Genomic DNA, 13,051 nt, shown 5'->3' with positions numbered 1-13,051 from the left:
TCTGACACCCGGGTCTGGCTCCACCCTCCGCCGGCCCGCAGCTCAGCCCAGGGCCTCTCCATGTCGTCGATGGCAGGCTCCCCGCTGTGGCCCCGCGCCCGCCTCCCCGGCCGCTGCCTTCCCGCAGAGCGCGCGCCGCGGGGCACCTGTCCCGGCCGCCCCTCGGCGCCGCCCCGCGCTCGCGGCAGAGCCCTGGCGCCCTGGGCGGGACGGCGGCACGGGCGCCTCCGGGACTGCGCCCCCGGGCGGCTGCGGGCCGGCGGCTGGGGGGCGCTGCAAAGGGCGGTCGGGGGGCGCTGCAGAGGGCGGCGGGGCGCCTGCAAGGCCGGCGGCCGGGGGGCGCTGCAGAGGGCGGCGCGGTGGGAGCGCCTCCAGGGCCGGCAGGCTGGGGGCGCTGCAGAGGGAAGCGGGGCGCGGCAGGGGCGCCTGCAGGGCGGGCGGCCGGGGGGCGCTGCAGAGGGAAGCGGGGCGCGGCAGGGGCGCCTCCAGGGCGGGCGGCTGGGGGGCGCTGCACAGGGAAGCGGGGCGCGGCGGGGGCGCCTCCAGGGCCGGCGGCAAGGGGCGCGGGCGCTGCCGGAAGCTGGGCGGGGCGCCCGCCGGGATGCGGTGAAGGGCAGGCGGCGCGGCGGCGGCGATGAGTGCCTCTGCGGCCACCGGGGTGTTCGTGCTGTCCCTCTCGGCCATCCCGGTCACCTACGTCTTCGACCACCTGGCGGCCCAGCACGAGTGAGTGGGCGCGCGGCGGGGGCGGCGGCTCGGGGCGGCGGCAGCGGTGGGAGGGGCGGCGGGAGCCCCACAACTTTTCCGATGGGGCTCGAGCAGCGGCTGCGGGGCAGCGGTTCGCCGGCTCCGGGGGCGCCCCGGGCCCGGCCAGCGCGGGAGGCGCCCGGAGGTCGCAGGGGCCAGAGGCCTCGCTCAGCCTGGCATCCTTGACATGCGGCGCAATTCCGGGGCCAAGTGCCGGGCGCCCGCACCGTGCCAGGTGTCCCGGGTTACAGAGGTCAATAAGGCGATGCCCCTGCCCTTGAGGAGCGCAGGGGCAGGGTCGGGGGCGGTACAGACACCCACAGCCAAGAGTGTGGCCATGTTATCTCGGGTCGTGCCTTGTTCGTTTCGCATTTCGCAGGAACGTTTCCATGTATGGACACTCACACGCTTATCGTTTCTTATTAATTTTAGAAACTGTTGTGAATGACTAGCAGAAATAGCGCTGAGCCAACAGGCAAAGACCTGGGTTGTAGGCCCGGCTTTGGCACTAACGGTGTGGCCTGGCCTCAGTTTTCTGGTCTGTCTAATGGCCTCTATTTGCATCCTATTGCCAGGATCCAAAGACACTCCGGAGGGGCTCAGTGTGGGATGGGGAACCGGAGGCGAGGCAGCGCAGTTCAGCGCTAAGGAAATGGGTGGGGCTGATGGAGGCCCATATGGGTTTGGTTGGAAGACCTGCCTGTCCTCAGTGAGGGATCCCTGGCTAGACAGCCCCGCACCGGGCCGTGGCCGCCGCCCCGGCAGTGGAGAGGTGCCAGGCTCAGTGCCTGCGGGTGTTCCTTGCCGCCTGTGGGGGGAGGAAGTAACCTCTTATGTTTCCCACAGCAGTTGGTACTAAGGAAGTTGCATCAGTGTGTACGCTGCAAACCCCCCAGACCTCGGGCTGCGGGGGAAACGTCTGCCTGCAGGGCGGGGGCTTCCTCCTCTCCGCTGCCCTGGGGCCACCACTTGCTGCATGCCTCGTCCAGACGCCCCCCTCCATACTGAGCGCTCCCTGGGCATAGGCAGGGTCTGCCCTCGGTCTGACCCAGTCTTGGGGCACAACTACCAGAAGAAGCAGCTCTGGGCAATGAATGTGACAGGTCTGTGGATATAGTGCCTGGGGGACCCACACTCCTAAAATGGCACTAGGGACAGCTCAGCAAGTATTATGGAGTCCCTACTGTGTGCTTGGCACTGCTCCAAGTGCCGCAGCCGTAGCCATGAACAAGCCAGAAAGGGCCGGAGAGTCGACATGAGAGTGACTGGGAAGGGGACTGGTGGTCAGGGAAGGCTTCTTGGAGGAGGTGACACTTGAGCTGCAGGAGGTGACCACAGGAAGATCTGGGGACAGAGCTTTCCAGGTAGCAGTGGGGCAGGAAGTACTGGCGGGAGAGGGATGTGGCTGGGCGGGGGTGGGGAGATTCTGGAGAGGGAGCAGTGTGGCTGGCAGAGGGGTTGCATGGCGGGGTGAGGATTCGAGGGTGACTCTGAGGTTTTGGCCTCAGCCACCCATATAATGGTGATGGCACTTACGGAGGACACGCTGGATTATGTCTGGCCGTGCATATTGAGCAGATTGCTAAGCCCTATAGAGTTTTGAATAATTGGTTCCAACCCTTCCTCCCATCCTCCTGCACATAAAATCCCAGGGGCCTCTGACTCCTCGCTCTTCTTTCTCTGCTCCCCCTGCCACTGTCCTGTTCCCCATAAGTCCCCTGGCTAGGCTAGCATCACTTCTCTCCTCCTGGTTTCCCCTGGCCAGGCCCTCTCTGGCCAGGACCATGACAAAGCCTCCCCTGGGGTTCCCCTGCCCCAGCGCCCCGCGTCCACCGTACTAGTGCTGCAGCACACGGGAGTGTCCTGTGCCCCTCGCTCACTGAGTAACTTTCCCGCCTCCTTGCTGTTGCTCCCGCTGTCCCCTCTGGCTGGATGCCTTCCTCCCTGTAGCTGACTGTTGCAGCCACACCTGGACGTTATGGCCCCGGAGTAAAATGCCGCGTCTTCCCTTTCCAACCCTCCCAACCCTGGGAGTGTGGTCGCTCCCTCCTCTCAGCCCCCTTGGCTTGCGCCTTTCCCGTGAGCGTTGCTGTCCTGTGGTCAGAACTTGCCTCCCAGGCCGCAGCTCACCTCGGTACCGTCCTGCCCAGCACGGGGCCTGGTGCGTGGCAGGCCTTCTGTTAGGTTTGAAGCCGCTGGAATTAGTTGAATTAGTGGAGGCTTCCTTCCTACTAGACCTTGTATGAAAACCTGAAAAACAGAAAAAGCCAGTGAGGTTGAGGCGTCAGGAAAGGGTTGGGATCTCCCTCTCTCTCTCTCCTTCTCTCTCTCTCTCTCTCTCTCTCTCTCTCACACACACACACACACACACACACACACACACACGTCCCCTCTCAGCAGGCGTCTGTTCATGGAAGGGCATCAGGAACAACACCCACGCCCCCAGCCCAAGACTAGCAGCACTTACCCATCGCCCCCCACCTAGAAGTCCCTGCCGCGTCCCTTTCTCCCTGTTCTGAGCAGGTCCTGCATCTGGCTGTCGCCAGGAGACAGAGACGATCCGCTGCCCCAGTTTCTCTTCATTCTTCGCTCCCCCACTAGACGTGGAGAGCGTGAGAGGACGCCGTGAGCCAGTTTGCGCTGCTCTCTCCTGCTCCAGAAGATCACCATCTGTGTGATCCTGCTGGCTGTGAGCCCCAGGCCTTGGTAGGAGCAGGGATGGGGGTGTCTCCTGGCCACCACCTACCACAGGCTGTTTGTGACTAAAATGCCTGTCAGCTTAGCCAGCACACCTAATCTCTTCCCTCTTCACCTTCATCGTCCTGGAGGATGCTCCAGCCCAGCATCCTGTCCCTGATGCACGTCAGCTTTCTCTACTATCCTTTCCTCCTTTGGCTCCTCTCTACAGGAGGAGCCTGGAGCATCCATTGATGTGCACCACTAGAAACCTCCTATTTCAGTTGTTACCTGGACACTGACACTGTCATCCTCATTCTTATCATAGAACTGTGTCTTCCATCCATCCATCCATCCAGCCAGCCAGTATCCACCCATTCTTTCACCATCTACCGTCCATCATACATCTATGCAGCTATCCATCCATCCATCCATCCATCCATCCATCCATCCATGCATCATCCATCCATTCATTCACCATCCACCATCCATCTACCATCCATCCTCATTTTTTTCTCCTTGCTTCCTCTCTCCCTCCTTCCCTCCTTCCCCCATGTATCAATTCTTATACACCTTAGCAGAGGTCCTCAGGCAGACTTTCTGCATCATACTTATCCAGCTATCTTGAAAGGAGTTGCATATTTCCATGCCCCGTCCTTGAAGTATTCTCATTCTGTAGGTCTAGGGTGGCATTTGGAAATCTGGGTGCTGCTGATGCCCAGAGCCCACTTCGTGACTCTCTGCGGGGCCTGGGGCCAGCTGCTGGGCATACTGCTTTCCTGCACCTGTGGCCAGTTTCCTTGGGGCCTGTCTGCATGCAGGTTGGATGGATCACTTCCCGACTGACCCCTCTGACACTGGGGGGAGATTTCTGACTGTGCCTGGCACCCACTGCAGCTGCAGGTGTGTGGCCAGCCTGGGTTTGTCCCTCAGCTATGGGTAGGTGTTGGTGGGCCCTGGAACCTGTGACTGAGGAGGGTGTTTCCAGAAGTCCCAGGGGCATATGGCGAAGGTTATGGGAGAGTCCTCGTGTCAGCTGTGGTTGCGAGCAGGGTGCTGGTGAGGAGAGGTGCTGGCAGCCGCTCTCAAGGGCTGCTGAGGACTCTGGTGTGGTCCCTCGGAGAGCGCCAGGCGCTGCTTTGTCGAGCGCTGGAAGCCCCATTGGTGCTGGAAGTGTGAGCGGGAGAGTGTCTCTGTAGGACTTGAGGGGACCCACTGGGTGAGAGAGCTCAGAACTCCCTGAGATAGGTCCCCCATGAGCACAGGTACCTCTCTTGTTCATCCATGGTGCCGGGCACATAGGGGTGTGTAATCTATTTTTTCTTTGATGTGCTTTTTATTTAATAAACAGGAGACTAAAATGACATGACTTTTCTAGGGCTCACAGGTGGGCAGTGGCAGAGTAGAATCTGGATGCTAGAATCCGGGTCTCTTGACTCCTAACTCCTCCAGGCTTCAGGCCCTGGTGCTGCCCCCCTGGGGAGGGGCCTTGGCCCCTGGTCTCCTTGGTGCCACGCCCTCTCCCAGGAGAAGATCTGGGCTGTGCCCCATGGAGCCGGGCCTCGGTTTCCCGGGTTTGGGATTGGATGCTGTTGGTGAGGGGCTGGCTTCATGCTGGCCTCAGGTATGGACCACACTCTTCCCCTCCTTGGACAGCCTCACCCTCTGGCCCCTTTGATTATACACGTGACCCTTCTTCCTTGTCCCCATGGAAGTTGTGTGTACTTGTTCCCTGGGGATCAGCCTGTGGGTTTCCAGTTGGCCCTGAGAGAGGTCGCAGATCAGTGGTTAGGCCTGTCAGCCAGCAGGGACCAGGGGCCGGAGGACCACAGGCAGCGGCCATGTTAGGGCCAGGCTAGGGTTGGGCAGAGGGCGCTCGGACACACCGTCTGTGCACAGTCACAACAGTGAGGCCCTGGTGACCTGGTCCCTGAAATTCCCAGGAGTGGCCCGCAGTGCTGCAGGTCAACGTCATGAACTCCGCGGGCTGGAGCCGCGGGCAGAGGCGGGCGGGTGAATGCTGGCAACAGCCAGGAAACTGGCACCGAGGCGTTTATTTGGATAAGTGACTGCCTCCCTGTTCTGGTCATTGCAGTTCCTGGACGATGGTGGGGGTTGCTGCCCTCATCCTGCTCCTGGTAGCCCTGCTGGCTCGTGTCCTCGTCAAGAGAAAACCTCCCCGGGACCCGCTGTTCTATGGTAGGTCTGCACGGCAGGGGGCCTGCTCGTGTCCGCTTCCCGGCACAGCACGTGGCCGCCCCCCTGCCTTCCGCCAGCTGTGGGTGCTCGAGCCCGCAGGGAGAGTGGCTGGAGTATTCCAGGACGGCGTGGCCCTGCCTCCAGGCCAACACCTCCCCCGGCTGTGGCTCCACTCTCTCCCAGCGGGCATCTTGGCGGAAAGTCACAGGCAGGCCCAGGCAGGACACCCCTCCGTCCCCTGCGCCACGCATGCTCTGACCAGTGACCTCAACTCTCGTCCCACCTCCTTCCTGGGCTTCCTGCCTGCAGCCCGCTGCGCGCGGCCCCCTCCACCTGGCATGGAACTTAGCCGTACGGTGCCTCAGTCTGCGCATTTGTGTAACGCGGAAAATAGTAATACTTACCACGGAGGGTTGGTGCCGGCATTAAATAAGATCCTATTTGTAAAGGGCTTAGAACAGTGCCTGGCAAATACACACGTACTTTAAAGGAAGCAAAGCACCAGTGATGGAGCATGTGCTGTGTACTCGGTACGGCCCTGAGCACGCTACCAGTTTTATTTTATTTAATTCTTACAACAAATTACAGATGAAGACGCTGGCTCAGAGATGCTAAGAAACACAGTCAGGGTGACGTGGTTAGAGAGAGGCTGTGCCCGAGGCCTGGGCGCTCTGTGCTGGGCCTCCTCACGCAGAGCTGCCTCCGAGCGGGGACTCTGGGCCTCTTATTCCTTTAGCCCCTGCTCAGTCGTGGGACACATCAAAGCCCCTGGTCCCAGTGTCCTAGGCAACCAACGTTTCTTTTCTGTTCTTTTTCTGGCTTTATTGAGATATAATTGACATACCCATCGTGTGAGTTTAAAGTGTACACTGTGATGGTTTGATACACGTCTACGTTGTGAAGCGATTACCGCAGTGCCGTTATTCACTTAAGGCCCTTCGCCTCACATAATTACCATTTTTTTTTTGTGCGTGTGCTGAGAACATTTAAGATTTGCCCTCTTAGCAACTTTGAAGTGTGCAGTTGTTTGTCACCTGCGGTCAAGTCAGCTCCGACTCCTGGCGACCCCGTGGATGAGCGATGACCACAGGGTCCCGTCCTCAGCAGCCCTGCTCACCTCTGCAGACTCGTGCCTGGGGCCTCCTTTTGGGGTCAATCCATCTCAGATTTGGTCTTCCTCTCTTCCTGCTGCCTCTGCTTTTCCCAGCATTATTGTCTTTTCCGAGGAATCCTGCCTTCTGGTGATGCGCACGCAGTAGGACAGCCTTGGTTTTATCCTCTTTGCCTCCTTCGATAGTTCGAGCTTAATTTTCTCTTCATTTGCCCACTTGTTCGTATCCAGAGAGCGCTACCCCAACGCCGTATTTCAGACGAGTCCATTTTTTCCCATCAGCCTCTTCACTGTCCAGCTTTCGGACCTGTGCCTAGTCACTGGGAACACGAGGCTGTGGGTCATCTTGGCCTTAGTCTCTAATGACCCTTCCTTACACCTGATCGTCTTTCCTAATTCTTTCATTGCTGCCCCTCCGAGTCTCAGTCCTTTCTCGACTTCTTGGCTGCGGTCTCCATTTGAACTGGCGACTGAACCAAGGCAAGCAAAATCTCTAACAATTTCCGTGTCTTCACTGTCCATGTGAAAGTTGTGTAGTTCTGCTGTGGTCACGATTTTATCTTCTCGATGCTCAAATGCAGTCTGGCTTTGCCACTTCCTTCTGTCACTTTCCTAGAAAGTCATTTCAAGTCATTGCCGCTTTCTGCCGGTAACACGGTGGCCTCTGCCTATCTTAGATTGTTGATATTTCTTCCATCACTTTCAGTGCTTCCTCTGAGTCTCGGCCAGTCTTTCGTGGGAGATGTTCTGGATACAGATTAGACAGAGAGGGAGATAGAATGTCCCCGTGTCTCACACCTTGTGTGCTCCTCACATTCCATGTTCCAATTGTGTGTGTGTGGTACAGCATTGGCACACGCACTTTCCTTTCACTTTTGTGCACTTCAGCCACTGGACGTCCCTCCGGCTTTAGCTGTGTCATTGGCCGCAGTGCTATTTGTACAGGTTCTCTGCTCCTCCCCCATAACTGAGTGCCTTCTGACCTGGGGGAGGGTCTCATCTTCCAGCACTGTCTCATGTTTCATTTTGCACTGTCTCATCATAGGGTTTTCAAAGTAAAAAAAGTTTAAAAGAAAGAGAAAAAGGAAAACGCAGCGGTGGCTAACATTGCCTTCTGCTGCGCGGTGTGTGGGTCCAAACCACATGTGCTCGGGTCCGGGGTGTCACAATCACCAAAGATGTCCGAGTGTAGATGCCCCTGTGGGTGAGTATACGACACAGTATTGTTCCTGGAGTCGCCATGCTGTGTGTTAGATCCCAGAACTTATTCATCTTATAACTGGAGGTTTCTACCCTTTGACCAACATCTCCCCATTTCCCCCACCCCCCAGGCCCTGGCAACCACCCATCTACTGTTACAATGAGTTCAGCTCTTTTAGCTTCCATATAAATGAGATCATATGGTATTCGTCTTTCTTTGTCTGAATGATTTCCCTTAGCATACTGACCTTGAGATCCATCCATGTTGTCACAAATGGCAGGATTTCCTTCTTCTTCTTTTTTTGAGGCAGATTAGCCCTGAGCTAACATCTGCTGCCAATACTCCTCTTTTTGCTGAGGAAGACTGGCCCTGAGCTAACATCCATGCCCATCCTCTTCTATTTTATGTGGGAGCCTGCCATAGCAGGGCTTGACAAGCGGTGTGTAGGTCCACATCTGGGATCTGAACTGGCAAACCCCGGGCCACTGAAGCGGAATGGGGGAACTTAACCACTGAGCCTCCAGCCAGCCCCCAATTTCCTTCTTTTTTAATGGCTGAAAATATATATATATATATACCACAACGTCTTTATCCATTCATCTGGTGATGGACACTTAGGTTGTTCCCACATCTTGGCTATAAACATTTCTTTTCTTGCTCACAGTCTGCAGGTGGCTGGGCCACTCTGCTTCAGGCTGTGGGTTGGATTCACTGCTCTCCCATGTGTCTCCTTGTTCTGGGACCAGCAGCTCCCTGGGCGTGCCCTTCTGGTGGCAGATACAGAGCACAGGAAGGGGGAGCGGAAAAAGAGCGAGGCCACTTAAGGCCTTGACTTGGAGCTGGCCACTGTCACTTCCACCCACATTCCACTGGCCACAGGGAGTCATGTGGCTGAGCCTATTGTCAATGGTGTGGGGACTATTCTCTATTTGTGGATTTGGCAAAGGCAGGGAGGGAAGGAAGAATTCTGATTTCTCTCAATTTGCATATAAAACACTCTGAAGCTTAGTGAGATGATGTAACTTGCCTCAGGCTTCACAGCCAGTCAGTGTTCAAGGCCCGTGTCCTTTTCCCCCCACTCCTTTGCCTTTGATCCGGCCCGCCCTTCTCTCCAGACTGGTCTCCCGCTGCTCACTTCCTCCCCGCTCCATGGAGCCCACGCTTAGCTTAGCGGCACTCCCAGCTCCTCAGCGTTGGGCTCCGACACCCGCAGCCCTCTGTCCTCATCTCTGTCCCGGCCTTCAGCAGCCTGCAGTCTCAAGGTCAGACCCTAGGCCGGACTCCGGCCCATGGGAAGGCAGAGACTGTCTCTGTTGTCTCTGACCCAGCATCTGACACTCCTGTTGGTGTCAGCGACTGTTGGTAGGGTGATCATGCTGAATGATCGTGTGCTGAACGCTCCCTTTCCTGGGAGACGTGATGGCTGATCTCCTGATGGCTGGTCGCTATCAGATCTGGGCCAAGGTGTGCGTGGGGGCATGGGGAGACGGTCCGAGGGAACAGGCACCTGGACCTTCTACTGTTTTGGGGAAAATGTAAACACTGGAGTCCTGGCTGCAGGCTCTGGGCGAGGCCAGCTTCCCTTCTCGGTGAATTCACCTTCCCCACTCTCCTCTCATTTCTCTTGTTCACAGCTTTTCTTATATTTAGCATCAGATTTGTCTACTGTCCAAGACCATCACATAATTTAATACACTGATTTGTTACAACTTGAAAATGCAGCTTTATTGATAAACTAACATGCACTAAATTTGACCACTCACTGTTTAAAAGATATTATTCCTTAGCTATTTTTTGCCGGTGGTTTTAAGCCCATTTAAGAGGTCCTCACATCCTCAGTAAGATTCTCTGAGATGCTATGGCTTTCCTTCTTTAATATCCAGTTGTACCATCTCCTGTCCTCTTTTTAAAACCACTGGCCTTTCTTCTTAAAGCCGTTGTCGCTTGCCCGTCAGCCACCGTCTGTCTTTAGGATCCCCAGCATTTCTCCAAACACGTTGGAGACACTGTGAGTCGGCCTGCGTGGTAATGGCTGAGATGCATTCTCTTTTCTGAGTCCTTATTCTAAACCTGGGGTCACCTCTGTGCTCCCTTGGCCACTGGTTCCTGGTTTTGTTCCCACCATCCAGGTGGCATGCGGGTGTGGCCCTGGGCAGCCACTTGGAGGGGAGTGGAGGATGGGAGGGGGCGGCCTGCCAGAATCCTCTGGGACAGAGTTAGCGGGTGAGTTTTGCATTCTGTGCCCCCCGGCAGGTGTCCCCTCGGTGAGACCCCTGAGGCAGCGACGGGGTGATGTGTGACACAGGCAGAGGTCCCGCTGTGTGTGCAGGACGTGCATTCTGTGGGTCCCTGTTGACTGTCCACGGCATCTTCTGGGAACTGTTAAAAGCAATGAATTATTGTTGCGATGCTGAGCTCTTCGTCCTCGTCCCCGAGCTGCGGTGTTTCAACTGCTGTTTTCTTTGCTCCAGTGTATGCGGTGTTTGGATTTACCAGCGTGGTGAACCTCATCATAGGACTGGAGCAGGACGGCATCATCGACGGGTTTGTGACACACTACCTGAGAGAGGTATGGGGTGCTTACCCATGGGGAGCCTCACGCAGAGGGCCAGCCACCCCGGCCGCGTGGCTCAGATGAAATCCTTTCCCGTAGGGTGAACAGGTGCCATACTTGGTGTTCCCTCCCCTGCCGGAGACACAGGCCGTCTCTTCATATGCAAAGTGAAGCGGGAGGTTAGGGATAGAGGCAGGAGGCGATTCTCAAAGTTCAGTCTTACAACTCCTCCCTCACCCCTGACCCCCTTCCTTTCTCCTTTACTTGTGTTTAATATAAATGAGGTACTTTAAAAGAATTTTGTATCTGTTATTATTAAACATCACTGTATCTGAAGCTCAAGTCAGTCTTACATGTGTAAAGTACCAAACGCTGAGGCAGTTAATGAAGCCATTTGATTGTGATGACCGCACCCCCATCTCAGCATGACAGAGCTACCCGGTGCCCCGGAAAGTTCGTCCGATTTTCTTATTTTATGGTGTGATGAATCCAGCCCCAGAGAGGTTAAGTAACTTACTAAAGGTCACAGAGGAAATAAGGAGCAGAGCTGAAAGTGTAGTCTTCGTCTGTGTTTCAAATCATGGGGAGCTTCGTGTGCAAGCTAAGGGAGTTTGGGTTTTATCCCCTATGTGAGGAGATTTTGAGTCAGGGAACAATGCAGGCAGCCCCGGGAAGGATGGCCTTGAAGGAAAGGTCAAGGCCATGAACTGGGACACCAGGGGGTCAGAGGCTTTTGCAGGGCCAGCCAGGGCAGGACGATGGCCCGGATGGAGGCCGGGCACGGGCAGGAGGGAGGAGGGACGCACTTCAGAGAATTTGAGCAGCTGGAAGGAGCTGGACTCCGGGTGAGGTGGGGGTGACGGGAAGAGGAAGGTCCAGGTGACGTCGTGCGTCCTGCTTTTGGAGGAATGCTGGTGCTATGACACCAGAAAGGGACGAGGGGGGACGTCAGTGCCACGGGCATTTGTCAAAGAAGACTCGGGGGTCCTAAGGCCTGCTTCCTCCCTCAGGGAGCGGTCTAAGGTGGCAGGGGGATGGCAGTGTCCCAGGCGTGGTGACGGAGACTCCCGAGGCGTGGAATGCACAGAGGAAGGACAGACCGGGAGCGGTCAGGGGAGGCCCCATCGAGCGGGTGCCACTGCTGTGGCATTTTTTTAGAATGGCAATGGCAGGGATGATAAATGTCTTCCAGATAGACTGGGGAGGGGAGGGCATCCCAAGGAGAGGGCACAGCTTGGGCAAAGGACTGGAGATGAGAAATAGCGTTGTGTCTCCCCACTGCCAACTGGGGCGCAGGTTTGCAAGGATGCTGCTGTGTTCATTGAGGGGCATGTGGGGTTTTGGGCGGTCAGGGACATCCTGGCAGATGTCCCACCTGGCAGAGCTTGGCAGGCCTCGAGCTCTGAGGAGGGGTCCTGGCGGAGAGATTTGGGGCTGCCTGAGTAAAGTTGGTACCTGCAGGTCTGAGAGGAGAGGAGCTTGCCCAGGAGAAGGGGGAGAGGGGAGAGGGCCGAGGGGAGAACTTCGGAGACCGCGGCAGAAGAAGAGGAGCCTCTGAAGTGACTGTGGGGGCAGCCAAGAGGCGGAGGGGACCCAGAGAGCAGGGGCTACTGTGTGCAGAGGGGCGGGCTTCCGGGACGCCGAGCTGGGGAGAGTGGCGAGCTGGGAGGCAGACAGGACAGGAGAAGGGGCCTGGGGGGTGACCGTGGGGAGGTCTGCAGGGCCAGGCGCTGGGGACCGGCTCCCAGATGGAGGCGGTGGGGCCTGGTCCTGCAGGCGGCAAGAAGCTGTGGGCGCTTTCTGAGCAGAAGAGCGACATGGTAAGAGCAGGGCCTGCTGAGTCTGCACGGGGCAGCTGGAGCGTGGGGCGTGGAAGGAGAGGGGAGACGGAGGGAGACTGGGGATGGTCCAGGGGGCACTGAGGGCCTGGACTAGGCCGTGATGCAGAGGGAGGATTGCTGGGGTGATGTGATGGGGATAAAATTGACAGGAGTTGCCAATGGACTGCTTAGAAGAATGAGGAATAAAAAAGACCCCATAGTCTTTGGCCCAGGTCAGCTGAGCGGTGTGGCCGTTAATTTTGAGAGGCCTGATGGGCTTGGCTGGGGGGAGAAGCTGAGGAGTAAAGGAGTGCTGGGGAGTGTGCAGGACCCACGGACAGGCCACCTGGTTAAAGATGCCACTAAGCCACCAGGAGAGGCCAGTACAGGCTCCAAGAGCCAGGTGTGTAGTGTGAATGACTAACCCCGTGGTGTGATCCAGTCACAGCCAGAGAGAAGTGTCAGAGGAAAGACGTGGGCCAGGCACGGGCGGACGCACGCCTTTCGTGTCGCTTCTTCCTCTTCTGTGATTTCATTGATCTGATTTGTGGGGAGAGACGTCGGAGCAGGGGAGCACGGAGCTTCAGAGAGCCCCTCTGGGCTGGTCGATTGATGGGCTGGTCGATTTCCCTGATGTGGAAAGGGCTTCAGGCATCTTAGAAGACTTGTGACGCGAGGCAGGAGAGCACGAAGTGGGAGAAAGAAGAAAGGGAAACGAGGCGGAGCCAGAGTGACACTAAAAA

The 13,051-nt window shown here is 57.1% G+C and overlaps 1 protein-coding gene across 5 annotated transcripts in view; it reads left to right on the top strand.

Annotated features, from left to right (window-relative positions):
• The first annotated feature begins 506 nt into the window (after window positions 1–506).
• TM6SF1 (transmembrane 6 superfamily member 1) overlaps window positions 507–13,051 on the top strand; it is a 34,882-nt gene continuing 22,337 nt past the window's right edge. For all 5 annotated transcript variants that reach the window (XM_070230205.1, XM_023649401.2, XM_070230209.1 and 2 more), the window contains exons 1-3: window positions 507–726; window positions 5,519–5,622; window positions 10,406–10,503. In XM_070230205.1, the coding sequence (XP_070086306.1) occupies window positions 635–726; window positions 5,519–5,622; window positions 10,406–10,503 (294 nt within the window). In that variant the 5' untranslated portion in view covers window positions 507–634. The remainder of the gene's footprint in view (window positions 727–5,518; window positions 5,623–10,405; window positions 10,504–13,051) is intronic.

This window comes from Equus caballus, chromosome 1, assembly GCF_041296265.1.
Source record: "Equus caballus isolate H_3958 breed thoroughbred chromosome 1, TB-T2T, whole genome shotgun sequence".
Classification (NCBI taxonomy): domain Eukaryota; kingdom Metazoa; phylum Chordata; class Mammalia; order Perissodactyla; family Equidae; genus Equus; species Equus caballus.
Note: the sequence above shows the minus strand (reverse complement) of the source record. Positions and strands in the feature narration are given on the sequence as shown.